At 36.0% G+C, this 25,923-nt stretch overlaps 1 protein-coding gene across 1 annotated transcript in view; it reads right to left on the reverse strand.

Annotated features, from left to right (window-relative positions):
- Window positions 1-15,712: 15,712 nt before the first annotated feature.
- Col4a5 (collagen type IV alpha 5 chain) overlaps window positions 15,713-25,923 on the reverse strand; it is a 224,786-nt gene continuing 214,575 nt past the window's right edge. Inside the window, exons 48-51 of the mRNA XM_074063706.1 lie at window positions 20,248-20,425; window positions 18,261-18,375; window positions 17,767-17,939; window positions 15,713-16,936 (exon numbers count right to left, since the gene is read on the reverse strand). Coding sequence (XP_073919807.1) covers window positions 16,855-16,936; window positions 17,767-17,939; window positions 18,261-18,375; window positions 20,248-20,425 — 548 coding nt within the window. The 3' untranslated portion in view covers window positions 15,713-16,854. The remainder of the gene's footprint in view (window positions 16,937-17,766; window positions 17,940-18,260; window positions 18,376-20,247; window positions 20,426-25,923) is intronic.

Here is a 25,923-nt window from a genome sequence, read left to right on the forward strand (position 1 = left end):
AATGTGTTCATGTAAATTATTTGTGTGAGAACTGATTTTATTCCTCATATTGTTGTCTGCACTCTGTTATAAATATATTTTCGTGCTCTGTGGTAGAATTGACTACATTTTTCAGAATGAAGCAATTGGGGAAACTTAAGGTTTGTGTTAAGGTTACTTTGCATAGGAACATAAAGCCAAAGGTTAGTAAAGTCAGCCAACTTTTAATTATCCAAATGTGGAGGTGGTACTCCTGTAGAACAGTTTATACAATGACTTATCTGTGTTGTCACATGAACCATGATAATGTGTGAAATTCTTATATTGAAGCAACTACTCAAAGAGATTGCTTCATTTTTAATTTCCTTTTGTCTCCTTCCCTTGTCACTTAGTCTTGCCCTTTAAACGACTCCATTTGCATCTCCTTATCTTTCACCATTGGAAAGGAAAACATGAGTACATGGAAATTACACCAATGGACAGGTAGCATTTTTGCATTGATGAAATATAGAAGGAAAGATGGATTGAATATCAAGAATTTATTAGCAAATTATGCCAGCCTTATCAGAAATTAAGGTATAAAGAAACACTTTTCTTTACCAAGTCTTCCTTGCTACATAATAGAGCAGCGAGAGTAAATTTGAGACTAATGCCTGCCCTTAGGTAGGCATCTGTGGGAAGAGGTGGGCAGCAAGGTAGGAAGGCAGGTCCCAGATGATGTATAAAATCTGTAAGTCACATGAGTTATCTGTATGCAAACAATTAAGTTGATTGTACAGCTTGAGCTTACTTGAAATCCTGAGAAGCTGTGTGTCAATATCACAACAAGGGCTGGCAGAGTGACTCAAGTGGTAGAGCACCTATATAGTGAGCGTGAGGCCCTGAGTTCAAACCCCAGTACTGCTCCCTCTCCAAAAAAAAGAACAGCACAACAGGAGTGTGTAATTAGACTGCCATTGTTATTAGAAACTGTCCACAAAAGGCACCTTTTTAGCTTCTGTGTAATTTTTTATAAGATTTCATGAATATATATTTATATGTATATATAAATCTTCACTTCAAGGGGGCAATCTATATTTGTCAAGGCACAGCCCAAATATATTTTATTCATTCCCAATAGCACTCAAAGACAAATAGACACATCTGTGCTTGCCAGTCCACATGATCTTTATAAACCCATTTTGGGGTTCATATCTTAACAGGACTTGAACTCCTGGAACAGTAGGCACAGATTGTGGCTTCTTCGACAATCAGCAGAACTCACTAGCAGGAAGGATCTAGATCCAAGAGGTATAAGCAAAATTTTAGCTTCCTCACTTTCCTAATCTCATACATAGTAAGCACTTGTTCCCTGTAGAATGTGAAGAGATACTATTTCTTAAAACATAAAACCTGTTCCGAAGACTCGTCAAGTAAAAGATGCCTAGGTACACACTCATTATGCACCTCCAGCGACTGCTGAGAAAAATATTACGAGGTATTAATTGACCTCAAAGGGCATCTTGGAAATGCACCACAACGCATTTTTTAAAAACTGTTTTGAAAACAAAGCTGACATAAAGCATAACCTGTAAAATCTGAGCATGAGAATTTGAATGGAGAATCCGGATCATGGCCCTTAATTTATAAAATGTGCAAAAGAGAAATTATGCAAAATTAATGCACAGAATGAGGTTGGACTGTATTTTGTTTTCAAAAATCCGATTCATTTTTCCTCCAAGATATGCATGTTAATGGATGCTGTTTTTCAGGCAGCTACCTTAAGCCCCAGTTTGCTGCTTAAGTGTACTTCAGAGATAAGAAATGCAACTGAGCTATACAAAATGAGACAACTTCCCTCCTGTCTCTTGTGCATGATAAATGCTAAAGCAATTAGGAACCACTGTTGCATGCTACTTTGGAATTTGTCAACAACGTCAGTGCTGTACTATGTAAATGGGGGGAACTTATTTAGAATAAAGTCCTGAGAATTTAGGAGACCACTAATTTTACTTAATGTTAAACATTTGGGTTCATAGAACTGAGCTAGAAGCAAACCCCTCGACTTTTCAATCTCAGAATATCTATTATAGGGTCTTCTATTTTGTTAGCAGTAATCTGAATTAGCATTTCCAATCACAAAAGAAGCAAGGCAATATTGAAATGGAAAGCAGATTCTTTAAGTGTGTAAAGAAAAATGTGAAGCTTATAATTCATTCTGTATTTTCATACTTGTAACCCCCCAGAAAGTTTTCAGCAGTTTTGCATTTTCTCCATCATTTTCAGGGAATTAAGTCTGTAGGGCACTTAAAATATAATTCCTCAGACTTTCTGTTACTGTTACTTTAACTTTTCCAGAAGCAGATTAGGAACCATGTGTATGACCTTGCTTTTTTTGAATATTTTAAGTGTTTAAGAATAAGTGCCCATGAGTAAAGAAGGCACATGTATCTTTGCTTTTAAATTTTGTTTCTTTCCCCTTTATAATTATATCTTAATTATATTAAGACTATGCTTATTCCAGGAGGACCAGAAGTATTGGTGGTGCTGCTTAGTTCTTAGAATTATAAATATGTTAGAGTAGATAGATAATCTCTTTTTGCAAGACAATCAGGTCTTTTTGTGGGAGTGTGACAGTATCACTAGATCAACATTTAGTCTTGAAAGTGTCAAGTTTTGTTTCTTAACACTTTAGAAAATAATAGTTGACTCTTTGTGCAGAGTTGATATTCTGGAATTAGGTTTAGAACTACGATGAATCTTACATGTGGTATAGACCAAGCCTTATCAGTCTTTCAACTACTTCCCTCTTCATCTACTCATCTTTGAAAAAGTTATTTTAGTCATTTTCCTAGCCTTTAAATTCCTGATAAAAGTCTAATAGGGAAATAAGATTAAATGTTTGGAAAGATTTCTTTTTAGTTTAGAGTTTTATGACTCATGATATCTCATAGAAAATGAGAGTTTGACATACAGGATATTTTTTTTCTGACACAGGGTCATGTTAAGTAGTCCAGGCTTACCTTGAACTTGCTGTGCAGCAAGTTCAAGCTGGCTTTGAACACCCCACCCCCAACTCACCATATAGGATTTGAAAGAAAGTTTTTCTCTTCTCCTTCCCTATTTTGACACTTCCCACCCTCACCAAAAAATGTCTTCATTACACCTGGTACTTAAGTATTTATTTTTGTAAATTCAGAGTGTAAAACAAATTTTCCCAGTTTTCCCATGTGTGATTGAGAAAGTAAAATCCCATTATGCTACAGGTAATGAGAAAAATATCTTTTTTGTGGTGCTGAGGTTTGAACTCAAGGCCTTGCACTTATCCGCTTAAGCCATTCCCCCAGCCCTTTTTGCTTTTCACTTATTTTTTCATATAAGGTCTTGCTTTTGCCTGGGGCTGGCCTTGGACCATGATCCTCCTACCTTTGCCTCCCGAGTAGCTTAGATAACAAATGTGTACCACTATGCATGGCTTGTTTGTTGAACATGGGACCTTGCTAAATTTTCCCAGGCTAGCCTCCTGAGTAGTTGGAATTATAGGCATGAGCCACCTTGCCTAACCCAAGAGATATTCCAGATGACCCTAATTGAAAGTCAAATGTGCCACACAGTGAATAATATCCTCTAGAATGTTTTTGATCCAATGTAGTGCTAGAACCAAGTCATTTTAAGTAATGAGAAGTAAAATGCTTTAGGAAGTCTTTACTTCTGACTGATATTCTAGATTTATCCTCCCATTTGAATATACCTCCCCGCAATAAAACCCCAAAGGATGAAAGAAGGGTTTTGAAGATACTGAGGAAGAGGCAATAAAAGACTGGGATCCCAAAGAGATAAGAAATTTGGTGAGCCCTATGACTATCTTGGCTTACTGCATTGAAAGAAATGTCTGGCCATGGAGCAGGCTTGGAGAACCCAAGCAGACTTCCTGAACTGAGGAAGCAGAATGGCAGTCATACATTTTACATCTTCAGTAATTGCATTAAGTGTGAATGGCTTGAACAACCCAATCAAAAGACAGAGATTGTCAGAACAGACATAAAAGACAAGGTCCAAGCATGTGTTCCCTAGCAGAGATACATTTAAGATTCAGAAATACAAACAGATTGAAAGTAAAGGTACAGAAAAAAGATGTCATAAAAAAGTAACAAAAAGAGAGCTAGAGTGACTATATTACTATCAAACAAATAAGACTTTTAAGACAAAAGTTGCTACTAGAGATAAAACCATTTTGTAAGATAAAGAGATGAATCTGTAAGAAGATATAATAATTATATATACATGTAAGGTCAGAATCTCAAAATACACAAAGCAAAATCTGATAGAATTAAAGTGATAAATATACAGTCAACAATAATAGCTGAATACTTGATAATCCCGCTTTCTTTTTGTTGTTTACCATCATTTGCTTTATCTTTATTTTATTTATATTAGCATAAATTAATTGTAAAAAAGAGATCATTGTGATATTTCCATACATGCATATGATGTACCTTGATCATATTTACTCCCTTTACCACACTTTCTTAGACCCTTCTTTAAAAACAGTTTTTAACAGGTTTCATTATTCTATTTTGAATACCTCACTTTCAATAATGGACAGAACTGGGCAAGGGATCAATAAGAAGATAGAACACTTGAGCAATACAGTAAATCAACTAGACCTAATAGGCTTCTACAGAACACTTTACCCAAAAATGACAGAATACACATTGTTCCAAAGAGCATATGGAGCATACTCTAGGATAACCATATGTTAGTCCATAAAACAAGTTTCAATAAACTTCAAAGCATTAAAATCATATGATGTATGTTCTCTAATCATATTGGAATGAAATTAGCAGCCAAAAATTGGAGAATTCACAAGTCATGTGGAAATTAATTAGCATTCCCCTAAATAACCAATGAATAAGAAAAGTTGCAAGGTAAATTAGAAAACACTTTGAAATGAAGGAAAATTAAACATGACATACCAAAACTTAAGGTGTATGGCCTAAACTGTGTCTAGAGATAAATTTATATTCATAAATACCTCTATGAGGGGGTTGGTATCAGTGGGAGGGAGAGGATATAAGGAAATGGGGTCATAGGGTGGAAATATTCTGTACACATGTATGTAAATGGAAAAATGAGACCTGTTGAAACTATTCCAGGAATGGGGGGAAGAAGGATAAAGGGGAATAATGGAAGTGGTGAGTTCAACTGACATATTCTAAGAAATATTGCAAATGTCACAATGTACCTTCAGTACAAAAATAAAGTATAAAAAAACCTAGAAGAGCAAACTAAACTCAAAATAAGAAGGAAATAATAAAAATTAGAGGGGAAACCAATAACATGAAGAATAGAAAAGCAATAGAGAAAGATGAACAAAATTTCATGTTGGTTCTTTGAAACATAACAAAATTGATAAACCTTGCTATACAGACCAATACAAAATAGAAGATTAACATTAGTAAAAGTGGGAATGAATGATGGGACATTACTGCTAACGTTAGAGAAATAAAATGGCAATAAAAAGACTGAAGAATTGTATGCAAACCAATTAGAAACACTGGGTGGACTGGACTAATTTCTAGAAGAATATGAACATCATAAATAACAAAGAAAAAAATTCCATAAAAACAGCAGATTATGACATTGAATTATTATTTAAAAATTAAATGTGAAAGACTAAAACAGATAAATGTTTAAAGGAGCTGTAACACCAACCCTTCACAAAATTTCCCCCCAAATGGAAAAGGAGATAAAATGTCCTAGCTCATTCTATGAGGGTAAAACCTCATAGACACCAAAACCTTGATACCAAAACCAGACAAAAACAGAACAATGAACGAAAACATAGACCAGTATCTCTTACAGATATAGACATAAAAATCTTTTTTAAAAAAGTTACTAGCTAACCCAATCTAGCAACATAATAAAGCCCAGGACCAGATGTCATCACTGTTGAATTCTATTACACATTTAATAAAGAATTATCATTAATCCTGCTCAAACTTTCCCAAAAAATGAAAATAAAGGAACATTTTCCAGTTCTATTAGATTAGTGATACATGGATACCAAAGCCAGGTAACAACACTATAAGAAAACTGCAGACCCATATCACTTATGAATAAAGATGCAAAAATCTTCAACAAAATACTAGCAGACTGAATTCAAAAGCATATTAAAAGGGTTATATGCAATGAGTAAATAAGACATGAATGAAAAAATCCACAGCTAACACTATACTTCATGGTGAAAGACTGAAACTTTCTTCATTAGATCAAGAACAAGAAAAATACGTATATTCTCTCTCTCCCTCTCTCCTTCCTAGGCAAGCACTCTTATCACTGAGCTAAATTCCCAACCCTCATTATTTCTGTTTAAAAGATAAAGCTATGTCTATTTGCAAATGATGTGACCTTATATAGGGAAAATCCCAAGGAATCCACTAAAATACTATCAGGGTTAACAAATGCATTCAGTAAAATTGCAGAATACATAATGAATACACAAAAAAATGAAAAACAAAAGCAATCTTATTCCTATACACTGGCAATGAACAATCTGAAAAGGAAATTAAGAGCACTTCCATTTGCAGTAACATCAAAAAGGGTAAAATACTTATAAATAAATTAAACAAAGAAGTACAAGACTTGTACACTAAAAACTATAAAACTCAAGCCAGGTGTTGGTGGCTCCACGCCTGTGATCCTAGCTACTTCAGAGGCAGAGATCAAAAGGATCGCAGTTCAAGGGTAACTCAGGCAAAAAAGTGAGACCATATCTCAAAAATACCCAGCACAAAAAAAGGGCTGGTGGAGTGGCTCAAGTGGTAGAGTGCCTGCCTGGCAAGTGTGAAGCCCTGAATTCAAACCCAGTACTGCCAAAAAGGAAAAAGAGAAAAACTATAAAATACCACTGAAAGACATTAAAGAAGATCTAAATAAATGAAAATACATCGTGTGTTCATGGTCCAAAAGACTTGCTATTGCTAAGATACATTCCCCAAAGTGATGTACAGATTCAATGCAATCTATCAGAGTAGAAGTTGTCTTCTTTTTTTCCCACTAATTGAAAAACTGATCCTAAAATTTATGCAGAATTGCAAGGGAGCCTGACCAACCAAAAATCTTGAAAATGAAGAACAAAATTGGAAGACTCACACTTGTCTATTTCAAAACTTACTATAAACATTACAGTAATCACGACTGTGTGATACTAGCATAAAGACAGGCATTGTAGATCAATGGAACAGCATTGAGAGTCCAGAAATAAATCTACACATTAATGGTGAATTGAGTTTTGATACAAATATCAAGACAATTTAATGAGGGAAAGAGCAGTCTTTTCAACATGTGGTGCTTGAATGACTGGATACCTGAATGCAAAAGAATTAATTTGGAACCTTACTTCACACCATGTATAAAAACTAATTCTAAATGGATCAAAGACTTAAATGTGGACAGAGGGTGTGGCTCAAGTGGTAGAACACCTGCCTAGCAACTTCAAGGCCCTGAGTTCAAACCCCAGTACAACAAAAACAAAAAGGCTTAAATGTAAGAGCTAAAATTATGTAATTCTTAGATAGAAACATAGGAGTTAATCTTCATGCCCTTAGATAAGGAAAGGGTTTCTTAGCTGTGACACCAAATACAAAAATGGCAAAAGGAAAACAGATAAATAATATTTCATTAAAACTAAAACCTTGTGCTTTAAATTAGGACCCCATAAGGAAAGTAAAAAGGCAGCCAGGTGTGTTGGAACACTCATGTAATCCCAGTACTTGGTACCCTAAGGCTGGAGGATCGTGAGTTTCCAAGCAGCCTGGCTACATAATGAGACTCTGTCTTGAGTTTGGGACAGGGAGAAAGTAAAATGGCACCCTCAGAATGAAAGAAAGTATTTGGAAATTGTACATCTGAAAAAGGACTAGTTTTTATAATATATAAAGTACTCTTACAACTCAACAACAAAAAGACAAATAACCCAATTTAAAAATGGGCAAAGCATCTGAACAGATATTTCTCTAATGAAGCCTGGCACCAGTGGCTCATTCCTATAATTCTAGCTACTTGGGAAGCTGAGATTAGGACAATGATCACAGTTTGAGGCAAGTCTGGGCAAACAGTTCCTGAGACTCCTCCAAAATAACCAGAGCAAAATGGACTGGAGGCATGGTTCAAGTGGTAGAGTATCTGCTGTGCAAGCAGGAAGCTCTGAATGCAAACTCCAGTCCCATCCCCCCAAAAAAAGAAGATATACAAATGGCCAATAAGCAACATAATTCATTAGGAATATGCAAATGACATATAATTCACATCCAATGGGATGGCTATAATTAAAAATGGAAAAATAGGCAAGGGTGGAAGTTTATAATCCCAGTACTTGGGAGGCTGAACCAGGAAGATTGTTAGTTTGAGGACAGCCTAGGTTACCTCGTCTCAAAAAAAAAAAAAAGAAAGGAAAAACGAGAAGCTTAGGTAAGGTTGTAGAAAAGTTGGAATTCTAGTACATTGCTGGTAGGAATGTAAAGTAATCCAGCTACTGTGGAAAATGGTTTGGCAGTTCTTCAAGAAGTTAAACAGAACTACTACAAACTCAGAAACTCCACTCCTCTCTCTCTCTCTCTCTCTCTGTCTCTCTCTCTCTCTCTCTCTCTCTCTCTCTATATATATATATATATGAAAGAATTGAAAAAAGTATTCAAATGAATGCTTGTACATTACATGAATGTTCACAGCAGCATATTTACAATCACCAAAATGGAAAAATAACACAAATACCAACGGATGAATGGATTTAAAAATGTGGTATATCCATACAATGGATTATGCAACACAAAAAGAATCAAGTTCTCATGTATGCTATAATATGAGTGAACCTTAAAAATATGCTAAATGAAAGAAACCCGATAAAAAGGCCATATATTGTATGATTGCATTTATATGCAATTATCCAGAATTGGTAAATCTATAGAGACAGAAAGCAGATTAGTGGAGAGTTAGGAGCAACTGCTTAATGGAAATGAGGTTTCCTTTGGGGATGAGAAAAATGTTTTGCAGCTGGGTAGAGGTAGGGTTGCTCAACATTATAAATGCACTAAATGTCACTTGAATGGTTAGTTTTATGTTATGTGAATTTCATCTAACTGTTTTTTAAAACAAATAATGAAGTGTTGGTACAAGTTACAACATGGATGAGAGCCTTGAGCACATTATGGGGAGAGAAAGAAGCCAGGCACAAAAGGCCATGTATTGTTTGATCCTATTTATATGAGATGTCTAGAATAAGCAAATCCATAGCAACAGAAAGTACAGTAGTAGTTGACTGCAGCTGGGGGAGGCAGGGATGGAGATACACTGAGTAATTGCTCATGTGCATGGAGTTTCTTTAGGAGGTGATAAAATATTCTGGAATTAGATAGTGACAGTGGTTGAACAAGTTTATTAATATGTGAAAAACCAGTAAATTGTACTTTTAAGAGGGTGAATTTTATAGTATGTGAGTTATATCTAATAAAAAAGAGAACGTACTGCTTAAAAAAGTAACAAAGTAGTATGGGGTTTATAATGTGTTAAAAGTGCAGTATATGAAGATAATAGCACAAATCTCAAGAGAGAATTGAATGTACACCAGTGTAACATTCTTATAGCATATATGAAATGGTATTCTATGACTTGAATATAGACTGTGATAAATTAACAATATGTATCAAAAACTTTACAGCAGCCACTAAATCAACCAAACAAAATGTTGGAGTTAATGATGTTACAAAGCAGATAACATGGAACCAGAAAAAAATATTCAATCTAAAACAAGCCATAAAAATGAACAAAGTAAAATGGAACTGATAGAATGCAAATAACAAAATGATAGATTTTAAACTTAGCTCTAACAAATAACCACATTAAGTGCATTTTGTTAAAAAGCAAAGATTGTAAATCAGGCGTGGTGGTACACATCTGTAATCCTAGCACTTGGAAGGTTGAGGCAGGATGATTTTGAGATAGAGGTTAGCCTGGACTACATAATGAGATCCTGTCTCAAAAAAAAAAAAAAAACAAAGATTGTCCATCTGTATAAAAAAGTCTAACTATATGCACCTTAAGAAATGCACCTAAAATAGAAATGCACAAATAGGTTTAAAGTAAGATAATGTGAAAAATGCATCACGTTGATACTAGCACAAAGAAAGCAGGTTGGTTATATTGTTATCAATGTAGACATCAGTGCAAAGAATATTAGCATTTTCTTTCTCATATTGCCATTATACTGACAAAGGGATCATTTCATCAAGAGGGTATAACAATCATAAATAAATATTTATGCACTTGGTGAAAGTATTTCAAAATAGATGAGAAAAAAATAGAACGCAAGGGAAAAAGCCTTAGCACATTTTCATGTACCATGGCTATTTCTACTTGCTTCAGGAGGCAAAAAGAAAATGCAAGTTTCTCAGGGTAGAAGAAAGTGTTTATAAAAATGGCTTCAGGCTGTATTACTTTACACTCTATGAGGGGGGATTTTCTGTGTTGCTGCTGGCCTCAAGGTGGGCAATAGTTGCCACATATGAATGTACACAGTAACCTCAAAGCCAGGCTTCTTATTTCGTGATTGCTATAAGCTAACCAGGGCCCTATTTTGGCCTAGAGGGTTTTTCAACTTGTTAAACTTTCCCATTTCTCTAATCTGATAAATAGCCATTTACTGTTTGTCCCACTTGGCTTGACATTTGTTCATTGATTCTCAGCCTAAATTTCTGCTGAAGAGAGCCAAATAAGGAAAACTACTACATGTAAAATATCATCAATGGAGATTATAGTTAGCACACATACACTCAAGTTGCTTCTGTGAGTGTAATTTTGTATTTTAAGTTGAATGATTAAGATATAATGAACTTTCCAATTGAAACTAAAGAAAATTTCCTCTCCATAGAGTACCTTCTGCATTGTCTGTAATAGTGACAGACACTATCTGGATGGTCTCAGATGTCCAGAAGTGGTCCTCAGTTAGCCACTCCTAACACTGTAGAGTTTGCAGATCAGAGAATTCAAATTCTAGGAGCTAATCTAGATTCAAGAGTCCTTAGAAAGCTCACATAAGGTGGGCCCCAGGCCCACCATAAGGTTTTCTTTAGCTGCAGAGGCTTACAGCAGACAGACAAGAATGTTCTGAGGTATAGTAGATTAAGTTATTGAAAGTTCTCTGTGTCCAAGGGCTAATTTGAAAGGGTCTCAAGTGCACTTCCTTCCAAAAACATGCAGTGAACTTCTCGTAAGGCACAGACCTCGGTAGTAGAACCTTATGAATCTCTGCTGCACAGGATTCTGGGTGTTTTTGTTGTTGTTGTTTGTTTGTTTCTGGGCATGGGGATGGAACACAGGGCTTGGTGCATGCTAGGCATCACTCTTACCAGCTAAGCTGTATTTCCATCCCTGGATTCTAAGTATTGTGAAACAGTCATCTTCATGGCTAGAAGATGATGGTTAGATTTTTGAGTGTATTAATAACTTGTCCCTTGACCGTGGGAAAGTTGTTAACCACTCCAAAGCTCAACTTCTGCATCTGTAAACTGGAGACCCATCCTTGTACTGCTTCAACACATCAGAGTTGTAGAGGCTCAGGTGAAATGTGTGAAGAACTGCACTTAAGTGAGAACTAAACCTGGCACAGTGGCTCACTGTAATCCCAGCTACTGGGGAGGTGGAGAGTGAAAGGATCATGTTTCAAGGTCAGCCTAACTAAAAAGTTAGTGAGACTCCCATCTCAACTAGTAAAGCTGGGTATGTGGTACTTGCCTCTCATTCACATTATGAGGGAGGCAAAGGTAGGAGGTTCGCAGTCCAGACTGGCACAGGCGAAAACCACAAGAATCCATTCAAAAAATAATTAAAGCAAAAAGGGCTGGGGACATGGCTGCAACGATAGAGCCATAGCAAGAATAAGGCCTGGAGTTCAAACCCCAGTATTGCTAAAACAAACAAGCAAAACCAAAACCCAGATAAGAACTATATAAACATAAGGCATTACTCTAATTGCTTGCTGAGGCATTGGAGGTAGTCTTTATAGCCCAAGCAAGTATCAAATTATTGTGTCAGAGAAAGACACAAAGGTCTGACATCTGGGTTTCTTATGTGGTTTATGACAGTCTGGCAGTAGCAAGCACTTTATTGGCCCTGAGGAAATCAAGCAGAAAACTATTTTACCTGAAGGTATGTTCACTTCATGGTAAGCTCCATGTGACCCTGGCTGAAATTAACAGGTAGAGTCAGACTACCATTGGCCTTTCAGTTTATCCTGTGTTTCATAATCCCTAGTGCAAGCCTTCACTCTGGCACCCTTGATGGACAGAGGAGAAACAAATATGGAACTTCTGCAGGTTTACCTTTCGCATACACTCTTGAGGCTAAGAAAGTAAAAACTGTCCATTTCTTGGCTAGTATCATTTTGGGTCTTTTCACTTACTGTAGGCATGTACACCTGTCTTGGTGGAGTCCTCTGGTTGAAGTAATACTACCGGGAGTTTTCAGAGATCAGTTAATGGGACTTAGAATCTAGCCTGCCAATGGGGTAAGTAAAATTTTTTGTTTGGAATAGGATGGGGCAAGCCAAATGACGACCTAAGGGAGGGAGATCCAATGAGAGAATATTTGGATAAAAGGTAAATAAATAATTTAGGATCTTAATGAACATAATTTGCTTTATTTCACCAGAAGGAACTTGAAACTCAGCTTATTATAGTTTTTTAAATTTAGGCTTTAAATCAGATGATGTTAAGTCATATTTCCACTGGCTTATCCTTTAGCTCAAAGTGGAAAATGTTTAATAATGCATGAGTTTTATCAATTAACCCTAATTTTACTACATAAAAGGATCTCCCATTCATTTTGGAAACTAGAAGCAGTACTATATTTATCAGGTTATCAATAGCAGACAACGCACTTAAATTAGAATAATATGAGGAGAGTTTAATTAGAAAGATAAGATAGTGGGATAAGAGCCACAAAAGGAAGTTCAGGAATCCAGGTAGCAGCATAACATCAGCCCCCTTGTCACCACACCTAGACCTCCCCAGGAGAGGAGATCACTAAGAAGAGCAAGTCATTTTGTGAGGAGAAAGAACATTCAATGGAGGCGCACTAGCCAACCTGAAGTGACCCCACAGAGAGGGAGCCATGACAATAAATACCCTAATCTCACTCTTGTCCCTTCCTCTGCTCTCCTGCTGGGACATCCCATTGATTGAATACAGAAGCAAGAGGGTTTAGGAATTCTCTGTGGGCAGAAAACAGGGAAGGATACAAAGTGAATCTGAAAGGGAAAACAAGGATAGCTGGCATAAACTGGTATGCTATCAGCAATTTGTTACCTTGTGAGTTCAGGTTTTGGACCATGCTGTCCCCCAGATAAACACAGAATTAAGGTTACATAAATGTGATTTTGGCCTGTCCATGTGTTAAGGAATAGGTTAGCGAGCCAGCTTCTTCCGGACATCTACTACTGGCAAAAAGCCCCACGATCTGTTTAAGGGTTAGTAAGACTTGGTAGTCAAAGATAGACTACAAAGATAACGTTTCTCCAGAGTATATATTATGGTGACCACATATTTTTCTAGTCGACTTGACTTTGACTTGCTAACTAACATAGTGCGTTACAGCTAATCACCATCCAATGAATGTTTGTCAATGTAGAACTTGGGAGACAGGCTTATCCGGACCTAAACGTCTCAATGCATGAGCTATTTCCACTATATGAACTTTCAAAGCACCCTGAATACATTCTAAAAGCCACTGCTATTATTAAAAATGGCAATGACTTATGATTTTTAAATATCATTCAATTTATTTTGGAGCTGCCTGGGGATGAAGGTGTTTGAATAGTCCAGCCTGAGAAAAGAGTTTCTCTGCCAAAAAAGCCAATTGAAGTCACAGCCAAACAAAAGTGATTTTTTTTCCTTCTGTGTTGAGAGGCACAAGAAGTGCTAGCAGAGCCAACTCCTAATCAAGCTCTTAAGAAAAGAATCATTTGACAGCAAAGCATTTGGATGCAGACATTATGAAAATTGGTTCATTTCTTAGAATATTTGCTATTGATTTTTATGAAGATGAAAGAATGCATGAAGCTTAAAACAAGGAATCAGGAGGCAGGGCTTTGAACAAACACTATCAATAAGCTCAACAAATCATTACACATGAGGACTCATTTTTATAGGCAATAGTGCCCTCTTGTGTTACCTTCTAAATAAACTTTTGATAGCTTGGCAAGACCAGCTGAGTTTTTAATTAGTCATGCTAATTGAAGCAAAGAACCTCATTGGCACCACAAGAACTAAAAAGTGTTTTTCAAATTTCACTAGGTGGGAAAAAACACTGTAAAAGCTCGAAGTGTCCAATAAAAACCTCCTTTGGAAATAATGAGTAAGACACCAACATGGCACTAGAATGCAGATATATCCAACAAACTAAGAAAGCAAAAGGAATGCATAATTTTCCACAACACAGACACACACGCACATATATATATATATATATATATATATATTTATATATCATGCATGTATAATTCCTGTGGTAGAAGTAGTACTGCCAGAAGTACGTCTTCCAAAAGGTGAAGGTGTCCATGAACCAACACTTCCATATAACTGTGGAACATTAGGATTTGCTAGCTATGTTACATCTGAATCATAACATATTTGCTAACTGGTAAAATCCCATTTGGTACACTTGCCTATTTGGCATCAAACTGAATGATTAAACAGACTAGCTCATTCATTGCCTGCTGATGTGAGAAAACCATTAACTGTGGATGACTATAAAACTCACTGAAGGTTACTACAACAACTAGCTTCAGAATAATTTTTGAATAATCAATGGTAAGGAAGGGTCAGCAACATTAAGGTCCTGGAATGGACCGGGTTTATGTACTCAAAGAACAAAGCAAGTGTAGGGATAGTTGGAGGTGTTAAGAAACAGATCAGTTACACATATAATAAAAAGTTATAGATGTTCTTTTTGAGGTAAGGTTTGCAACAAGCTATATATGAGAAAAAGTTGCAAACAGCCCAATCTCTGGAATCAGTTTTTACACCTATAACTCAAGGAGGAACCTTCGAATGTACACTATGCTGAAAAACCTGTGGGATGTAATATGGTATTTTTCAGTTAAAATTACTCATTAATTTAAAAACCTAAGTAAAAGTTGCAATTGGCTAGCCAAAATCAACAAAATAACTCTTACATAGTTAGCATTGCTTAGACTCTGCATTTTATCATGATATATTCTAAGCTTTAGATTTTACATGGGTTCATATAGGATCTAAAATTCTCAAAATTGTTCTAGTTGTTTTGTATTTTGGCTATAACAAAAGTTTTATTAGAAACTCTTTTAATACCTCTTATTTTTAGCAAGTTCTTGATTATTTGAAAAAGCTACATGTGGCTCATTCTTAATTATTAGGAATATTAACTCACTAATCTGCTTTAAACATTACTATGGATTTCTTACCCAAATAGAAACCAGTTCTGCTCCCTTTCTTGGCCACCAACATAATGTTGTCAAGAAATTTATTATTTCAAAAATATCTTCCAAGAGGTTGTTTTCTTAATTGGAAAAAGTTTTCATTACTATATGTTTTCTATCAGCTATCAGAATGCTTAAAGTCTACAGAAGTCAGTTCCCAGAGAAAGGAACATTTGATGTGCAAATATGTAGTTTATCTGTAAATAAGCAGTTTTTTTCACATAGGCTGAAGAGATACACAAAAAACCATCTTTGCAACGCATATCTTTAATTAAATTGATGCTGTTAGCTTAAAAAACATTTAGTGAAAAGATGACAGCTAGGGAAATAAGATATTCTGTGACTATAGTAAAATGTTAAATATAAAAAGAGTTAAAAATCCAGCTTTTTGTAATTGAAGAGAGTTAGACTAACCAAGTATTGTCTTCCCAGTTCTTCTGGGAAAAGCTGCGGTGTAAGCAAGACCACAGGAGAATAGTTCTTACATAAGAAGCACCAGAAAAAGAATCATTAATTTTTTGGTAAATTTTGTTCCTCAGAACTCTTGGGGAGAACTTTGCCCAGTCAGGGATGAGCAAAAATGAGGTATAAAAAACATTAAAACAGGAGGCATCTGGTTTTAAGAGTGTCTTGGAGAATATAACCAAAAAGAAATTGCTCCATTGGATATTATAATTTGATATGTAACATGAACCATTAAATTCTGATTAAAATGCTCTATTTTTTAAAAATCAAGCACAAACAGGGGATAAAAATCAAATCTAGTCTCAGTAGTAACTTGATGTAAGAGTATAAATTCTGTCACATATAAAATGTTGCTGTCTGTACTCTATGCTTTCTTACATTTTCTGTAAAGAGTGATTCGTGACACGTCATACATAAATGACTCAACATTTTGAGCTAAAAAGGTTGTTTACACAATATACACATTCTTTACGTACAGAGCAAAATAAGCTTAATACTTTATATTAAAAACCTGGCATACAGTAGGATTAGTAGCACCATGAAAAATAATTCTTCCCCCAAACAGCAGTCTTTTATTTTACTCAGCGTGATTCTCAATTAACTGAATTCTTAATGTGCCATTTTAGTAACTGGGCAAAATATATGATCTTCCTCTTATAATGCTTGGAGAAAGTCATTCTGCACCCAAAAAGCATGTTCACTTCTGTATTTCTTTCATAGAAAAATAATGGAGGCCTTGTTCTGGCACATTGCTGAGGTACATCTCAATCTTCATGGTTACTAGTCAGCATGCTCTCTTGGTCATATATAGTAGCACCATTGGTGGCAGCAGTGGTAAAGTTGGGGAGAGTGAGACATTGGATCCTGGTAATTTTATATATATATCACATTTAAAAACACACGAGGAATTCTTCAAAATGTTATGTCCTCTTCATGCACACTTGACATCGGCTAATACGTGTCCTCAAGTCTCCTGCTTTCAGCGTTTCTGACTGAGGTTTACTGGAAAACAAAAAACAAGACAATCAGATTTGCCTTTTCTAATTTTGATTCTTTATCTTTTCTGGTATTTCAATTCTATTATTGGTCCAAAGTCACACTCAAACATTCTCTTTGTGTTAAGTAGTTCTCCTGATGACTTAAGGGTTTACTTTTGAGCAATCTGATTTCTGCAGTGACAGGTATGGCATAAAAGCCTTTATTGATTATATGTATTTTATGACAATTCTCCCCACTACTATTATCTTTGTATATTTGTCTCTCCCTCTCTTTCTCTGATACCTATTTCTGATATTCATAAGATGGGACGTTTCTGAGCAACTAAGGATCAATACATGATGAGTATCATAAAAATATCAAGCAATGATAACTCAAAAGAATCAACACATAAAAATACATTTAATCCAATAAATTTCAATAGATTAAAGTACCCTAAGGAACATGTATTATGTGTGATTTTACTTGTTCAAACACTTGGATGAGAGTGTCTAAAGTATTCTTAGAAAGAGGATCCTTGGATTGGGGTAGAGATCCCACACTACCACTTTAATTCTGGGGTCATCTCATTCTATTAGAACAACTCATGAGCAGGTCCCATTACCTTTCCTTGTCTCTGTTTTGTTACTGAAAGATTATTACCAAGACATCTCTAATCACACTTACCCAGTATTAGTCAGGTCTGTTTTTCTGCCCTGGCCTACATAGATGTAGAAAACAAGCAAGAATAAAGGATACAGTTCAATAAATTCTTAACATTCACCCATGAATTATCTCTCTTCACTAGCATCTCCTAAGAAAGATTCAGGCCTGACCTAAAGCCATAAACATCTTACCTGAACATGTCTGGCACATCTACAGTTGCCAGCCAAAAGCTATAGGAGTTGGCATAGTAGTTACAGGTTCCCCGTCCATGACATTCAATGAAGGGAGCTGAACGAAACTCTTCCAAACAAGAACCAGGAGAGGCCAAGGCTTGACCTGAGCCCTCTGCCCCTGCACTTGTATGCTAGAAAAGACAAGGAAAAGTATAACACTATACCTATGTGCTATGATACCTTTGTAAATATACAATGATATGTACCTAGCCTGGTCAAATATTCGAATCCAGTGAAGGGGAGTAGGACCAGGGACAGTCAACAAAAGCAGGAGGCAGATTATAAAAATGTGCTATAGAAAATGTATAAGGGAGAACACAGTGCTTGAACAGAAACTATTGAGATTCAGGCATCTCACTACATAAGTGACAGGGATTCTTTTAATTGGGGAGAAATATACATATGAAGAACACTCAGCTATGATGACAAAAGCAAGGATGACTGTTTCATACCATCATGAAGGAATAACCAATCCACAGAGAATCCCATCCCTGAGGACAATGTGGAATCTGGATGGTCTGACTGTGAACTGCGATCACCACAGCTGGAGCTTCACATACTGAACATCTGGGAAAGGAGGGGAGAGAGAACATAATCTACAGAGTGAGAAGGTGGGAAATAGTAATCCCTCTTCTTTGGCAGCTATCCTGGTATGGTGGCCTATTATTTCTGAGCATTAAGGTGCCTTCAATGCTCAGAAAAGGAGAAAAATGCACTTGGAGAATTATTTTTGCATAAACACTCTCTTTCAACACACATAATAAAATTATAAACTAAAACTGTAAACTTTTTAAAAGAAACGCTGAACCACTAAGTGAAATGCTATAGCATTTTCATTTTCCAGTCTGCCCTAAATTTGTACTTATATTTGCTATAGTCAATGCCATAATTGCTATAAGAGTTTGGCTTAGTGTATTACACACACTACTTGTTGTCAAAGTGCCCAATTGGAGGGTAGACATTTAGTAATGTTGCAACTGTGGTAAGAACAATGTCTGGTAAACTGGAAAAGACAAGAAGTAGATACTTTCTTAGTCCCCACCCATGATTATTGGTCCAAAGGACATTTATTCACCATTGGTCATATTTGGTTAAGTGCAACAGATCAAGAACGATGGGTAGGCACCCAGGCACTTAGAGATATGACTGAAATCTATAAAATCAAGTACAACAAGTGAATAAAGTTGAGTCTACCAGATTTTGAAATATGGCTGAGGTCAATTATGCACAGTTTACTTTCATAATATACAATACACTTACAGGATCTTATATTCCCCAAAGTTAGGTCTAACAAAAATGTCACAGAGACAGACAGGCACCCCCTCCTTGTCCTGTTCCCTCACCACATGCACACAGTTCCCAAAGGATTTAAGCAAATATATTACAAAGGGCACCATGAATTTGCTACTAGAGTTGAACTAGGTTTAGTCTTTATAGTCAATGTCAAAGAAACTAGACCTTCTAATGATTTAACCCTACAGTTATAACTTTGAATCATGATCAATATAAAAGTGGCAATATCCCAATATCCAACATTTCCAGGAGATTGAGTTAAACTAAGGTTCCAAGGTCCCAGGAAATCTCTATTAATAGTACCAACCTCCTCTTAGTTACTCATGTGCCAATCTCAGATATCACTTCCTCCTTCCCACAGCTAAACAACTGCCAAATCCTATTTATCCTAATAATGTGATACATGCCCCCAACTGTAAATCTAATCCATTTATACCAGGACTATAGCAATATCATTTAATCTAACTGGTTTCTCTGCCTCAGAACTATCCCTTCTGTAATCCATGTTATATACTGATGGCTCTTTAATTTTCCCTGAAGTGTAGCTAAAAAAATTTTTGGAGGGGTCCTCAGAATGTACTAAATAAGTTCCAAGGTGCAATTTGGCACTGAAAGCATTCTACCATCTGAGCTCAAGCAAACTTTCCAATATTTTTCCCTATGTAACCTTTAAATACCACATTCTAGACACCTTAATCTATATTATCCATTCTCATTCTAGTATATCTTTCCCCTTTATAACTATATGTGCCTCAAGTCCTTTCAATCCATCAAGGACAGACCAGTTCAAAACACATTTCTTTAAGCTAGCCATCCCAGATTTCCCCAGGTGGAATTAAAGCATCTTGTATTCTTTCATAACATTTTTATTTTCTTTATTGTAGCACTTAGCCCAAACTTGTTTTTGTTTATTTACCCTAATGACTAGGCTCTGAGTTCTTTGTATATTATGCTATTTAGATAGTAGGACCTGGTCAAAAGCAAATCCCCAGTAAATATAGATCAAACTAAATACTGAGTTGATGATTAAACAGAACCCTTATCTGTTTATCAGAGGGAGGATATCATCAGATTCTTATCTTTAGACTGACTTCTGACTAAACTAACTGGGGATTGGTACAAGTCAAAGATAAACCAAAGCCTCACCGACTAATGAATGGTTGGATGCTCTGGCCCTTCAGGGGTTCCATGTTCATTGGCATGGGCTCTGGGGTGGAGAGCCAATAAGAATAGTCATTTCTTGAAGCAAAATTACAAACATTATTGATGTTGCAGAACATAAAAGGCATGGTACTGAAGCGACGAAGGCAGCTGCCAGCCGTCCCTAGGAAAAATTGGAAAGAAAAAGATCATGATTGCATCATGATGATACTTTAGTTTCTTCTAAAACAGTAATAAATAACCTTTCAAAATGAAACTTGTCCACATTTCTTAAATAATAAATACACTTTTTGTAAATTCTAAGATTTACTCATATTTTAACATTTCCAAACTCAGGATGTACTTTACAATTTATGCAGCCATTTATTGTTATAGCTCATCACATATTATCCCCCAGCGCTATTTTTAAACCAGTGATGCATCTTATAAACAACAGTGTCTATATATCTTGTGTGGGTTAGCAAACTCTTTATGCCTAGGAGGATAATAGTGGTGACCAGTACACATTGTGACCTCAGATAGGTTTGGAGATGAGTAAATAAGAAGGGAAAAAGAGAGAAGAGAGGAAGGAAGTTTTGAAAAAAGAAAAAGATCTAGTCTTGAGAATACACAGCAAATTCACAGCACAGAAAAACAACAATAGGTGTTATCTCTACCAGTAATGAAGGCTTTCTTTTCTAATTTACTCATGAAGGTAGGATGAAGAATGATGTTCCTGCTCACACATTTTAAAGTACTATATCTAAATTTTTGATTTTTTTTAACTTTTTCATTAGTTTAAATTGAGACTGTGACACAGGTTACTCCAGAGGCACCTGCACACCCATGTTTATTGCGGCACTATTCACAATAGCCAAGTTATGGAAACACCCAAGATGCCCCACCACTGACGAATGGATTAAGAAAATGTGGTATCTATACACAATGGAATTTTATGCAGCCATGAAGAACGAAATGTTATCATTCGCTGGTAAATGGATGGAATTGGAGCACATCATTCTGAGTGAGGTTAGCCTGGCCCAAAAGACCAAAAATCGTATGTTCTCCCTCATATGCGGACATTAGATCAAGGGCAAACACAACAAGGGGATTGGACTTTGAGCACATGATAAAAGCAAGAGCACACAAGGGAGGGGTGAGGATAGGTAAGACACCTAAAAAATTAGCTAGCATTTGTTGCCCTTAACACAGAGAAACTAAAGCAGATACCTTAAAGCAACTGAGGCCAATAGGAAAAGGGGAACAAGTACTAGAGAAAAGGTGAGATCAGATAGAATTAACCTAGAAGGTAACACACACACAAAGGAAATTAATGTGACTCAACTCCCTGTATAGCTATCCTTATCTCAACCAGCAAAAACCCTTGTTCCTTCCTATTATTGCTTATACTCTCTGTACAACAAAATTAGAAATAAGGGCAAAATAGTTTCTGCTGGGTATTGAGGGGGTGGGGGAAGAGGAAGGGGGCGGAGTGGGTGGTAAGGGAGGGGTGGGGGCAGGGGGGAGAAATGACCCAAGCCTTGTATGCACATATGAATAATAAAATAATAAAAAAAAAGAAAAAAATTGATGCTGTGCAAAGTATTATGCTATTAGTTGAGCCAGGTATGGTGGTGTACGCCTGCAATCAAGGACTCAGGAGACTGATGCAGGAGGATAGTGAGTTGGAGGTCAGCCTAGGCCACCAGTGAGACTGTCTTAGAGTAGGAAATATTGATAGGCTATTGAATAGGAAATATCGATAGGCCTATAGAGTAGGAAATATTAAAATATTGATAAGTACTCAATGTGTGTCCTTCACTTGTACACAGTAAGTTACTAAATATTCTTCATAAGACATTCAATAGATGCATAAGATGCATCTATTATTTATAAGATACATCACTACTTAAGAAATAGCATAGGACAATATACTGATCCTGTCTCAAAGAAAAAGATATTAGCTATCATCTCTCAACTCTAAACCCACCCTTCTATAGCCTCCTTTATACTACTAGAAGCTGGGAATTTGAAACCACATTTCTACCTCACCAGCTGTCATTTCTGGTGTTTTTTGAATATTGATACTTAAAGATAAATGTTTATATCATTCTTTCAAGGGTATCCAATTCAATGTTTTGGAACATCACATTACCATTTTAAAAATATATAAAATCATTTCTAACAGTTGAAAGTTATGAATTGTTCCTTTTGCATTTTGAAATTATATTTCCATTTCATTTCTCTCACACAGTTTAAGCCTAATTTATTTTTATTTTGGGGAGTATTTTATTGATCATTCTATTTGTGATATTTAATCTTGACTGTCAACTTAATTTGACTGAGAAATGCCTAAGACATTAATAAAGCACACTTCTGGGTGTGTTTGTGAGGGTGTTTCCAGAGAGGATTAACCAAGGAGGGAAGGCCCACTATGAATGTGAGTGATACCATACCATGGCATGGGTCAATCCCACCACCACCAGGGAATAAAAGGGGAGAAAGAAGAAAAAAAAGCAGCACAGGCTCTCTTCTCTCTGCTTCCTGGATGCCATGAAAAGGGCAGATCTGCCCCTCCATACCCACCCACCATGATGTTCAGTTTCTGCACAACCCAGAAACAACAAAGCCAGCTAACAGTGAACTGAAACCTCTGAAACTGTGAGCCAAAGTCGATCTTTTCTCCTTCAAAATGTTTTTTCCCCAAGGTATTAGTCACAGTGATGCAAAAGTCTGACTAACATATGCTTCTTTGAAACAAGAATTTAAAATAATTTTTAAAACTTTCTGTCACCATAAGGCTTAGGATGTTAAATATTTTGTCTTTATCTGTCATTTACTTATTTTTTTGGTGCTGGGAATTGAACCCAGGGCTTTAAGCATGCTACCACCGAGCTACATCCCTAGTCCCAGAAACACATTTCTTAATGTTTAGGACTGGTTTATAAAGTATCTATTAATGGAGACTTTAAGAAAACCATTATTTTGAATGTCCTCTTTGAATTTGTTTCCCAGATGTTTCCATACTTCAATGCAGCGGTGAAAGGTTATATGGGAAATGTAATTACCCAAAACACATTCACAAGCAGAAAAATTTTAGGAGAAAGTGCAGCACTTGAAAATTGAGTCCTTTAAAATTAGGCCTGTGTGGCAGCACCAAACCACAGGAAAAGAAAAAGCAAGAAAGTAGAGAGTAACCTCAACTTAGGTACAAACAATCAAACCTTCAAACAACTAAGACAACTAAATGACAGGAATCACCACATACCTTATCAGTACTAATGCTTAATGTTAACAGACTTAATTCACCCATCAAAAGGCATCGCTTGAAGAAATGGATTAAAAAGGAAGATCCAACAATTTGTTGCTTACAGGAGACCCATCTCACTGACAGAAATAAGCATAGGCTTAGGATGAAAGGCTGGAAGAAGATTTACCAAGCCAATGGCCCCCGAAAACAAGCAGGAGTAGCAATACTTATCTCTGACAAAAAGACTTCAAACCTACATTGATCAAACGAGATAAAGAAGGACATTCCATACTAATAAAAGGGGAAACAGACCAAAAGGAAATAATAATTATCAACCTGTATGCACCCAATGTCAACGCACCCAATTTCATCAAACATACCCTGAAAGACCTAAAAGCATATATTAATGCCAACACAGTGGTTGTAGGAGACTTTAACGCCCCATTATCATTAATAGATAGGTCATCCAAACAAAAAATCAATAAAGAAATCCAAGATCTAAAATATACAATAGATCAAATGGACCTACTTGATGTCTACAGAACATTTCATCCAACTTCTACACAATATACATTCTTCTCAGCAGCCCATGGAACCTTCTCCAAAACAGATCATATCCTAGGGCACAAAGCAAGCCTCAGCAAATATAAGAAAATAGAAATTATACCATGCATTCTATCTGATCACAATGCAGTAAAACTAGACCTCAGCAACAAAAGTAAAGACAAAAAACATGCAAACAGCTGGAAACTAAATAACTCATTACTTAATGAACAATGGATCATCGATGAAATAAAAGAGGAAATTAAAAAGTTCCTGGAAGACAATGAAAATGAAAACACAACCTACTGGAACCTATGGGACACAGCAAAGGCAGTCCTGAGAGGAAAGTTTATAGCCATGAGTGCATATATTAAAAAAAAGACTGAAAGATCTCAAATCAATGACCTAAAGATACATCTCAAACTCCTAGAAAAATAAGAACAAGCAAATCCCAAAACAAACAGAAGGAGAGAAATAATAAAAGTAAGAGCTGAAATTAACGAAGTAGAAACCAAAAAAATCATACAAAGAATTAATGAAACAAAAAGTTGGTTCTTTGAAAAATAAACAAGATCGACAGACCCCTGGAAAACCTGACTAAAATGAGGAGAGAAAAAATCTAAATTAGTAGAATCAGGAATACAAAAGGGGAGATAACAACAAACACCATGGAAGTCCAAGAAATCATTTGAGAACCTATATTCAAATAAATTTGAAAATCTTAAAGAAATGGACAGATTTCTAGATACATATGATCATCCAAAACTTAACCAAGAGGAAATTAATCACCTGAATAGATCTATAACACAAAATGAAATTGAAGCAGCAATCAAGAGTCTCCCAAAAAAGAAAAGTCCAGGACCTGGTGGATTCTCTGCTGAATTCTATCAGACCTTTAAAGAAGAACTGATACCAATGGAGAAAAACTGAAACCATTCTCTCTAAAATCAGGAACCAGATAAGGATGCCCACTGTCTCCACTCCTATTCAACTACTGGAATTCCTAGCCAGAGCAATTAGGCAAGAAGAAGGAATAAAAGGAATACAAGTAGGTAAAGAAACTGTCAAAATATCCCTATTTGCAGACGACATGATCCTATACCTTAAAGACCCAAAAAACACTACTCAGAAGCTTCTAGACATCATCAATAGCTACAGCCAGGTAGAAGGATATAAAATCAATATAGAAAAATCATTAGCATTTCTATACACTAACAATGAGCAAACTGAAAAAGAATGTATGAAAACAATTCCATTTACAATAGCCTCAAAAAATATCAAATACCTAGGTGTAAACCTAACAAAAGATGTGAATGACCTCTACAAGGAAAACTATAAACTTCTGAAGAAAGAGATTGAGGAAGACTATAGAAAGTGGAGAGATCTCCCATGCTCATGGATTGGTAGAATCAACATAGTAAAAATGACTATATTCCCAAAAGTAATCTACATGTTTAATGCAATTCCTGTCAAAATTCCAACGACATTCATTAAAGAGATTGAAAAATCTACTGTGAAATTTATATGGAAACACAAGAGGCCAAGAATAGCCAAGGCAATATTCAGTCAAAAGAACAATACTGGAGGTATCACGATACCTGACTTCAAACTGTATTACAAAGCAGTAACGATAAAAATAGCATGGTACTGGCACAAAAACAGATATGAAGACCAGTGGAACAGAATAGAGGACACAGATACGAAGCCACACAACTATAACCAACTTGTCTTTGACAAAGGAGCTAAAAATATACGATGGAAAAATAGCAGCCTCTTCAACAAAAACTGCTGGGAAAACTGGTTAGCAGTCTGCAAAACACTGAAACTAGATTCATGTATATCACCCTATACCAATATTAACTCAAAATGGATCAAGGATCTTAATATCA

This window comes from Castor canadensis, chromosome X, assembly GCF_047511655.1.
Source record: "Castor canadensis chromosome X, mCasCan1.hap1v2, whole genome shotgun sequence".
NCBI lineage: Eukaryota > Metazoa > Chordata > Mammalia > Rodentia > Castoridae > Castor > Castor canadensis.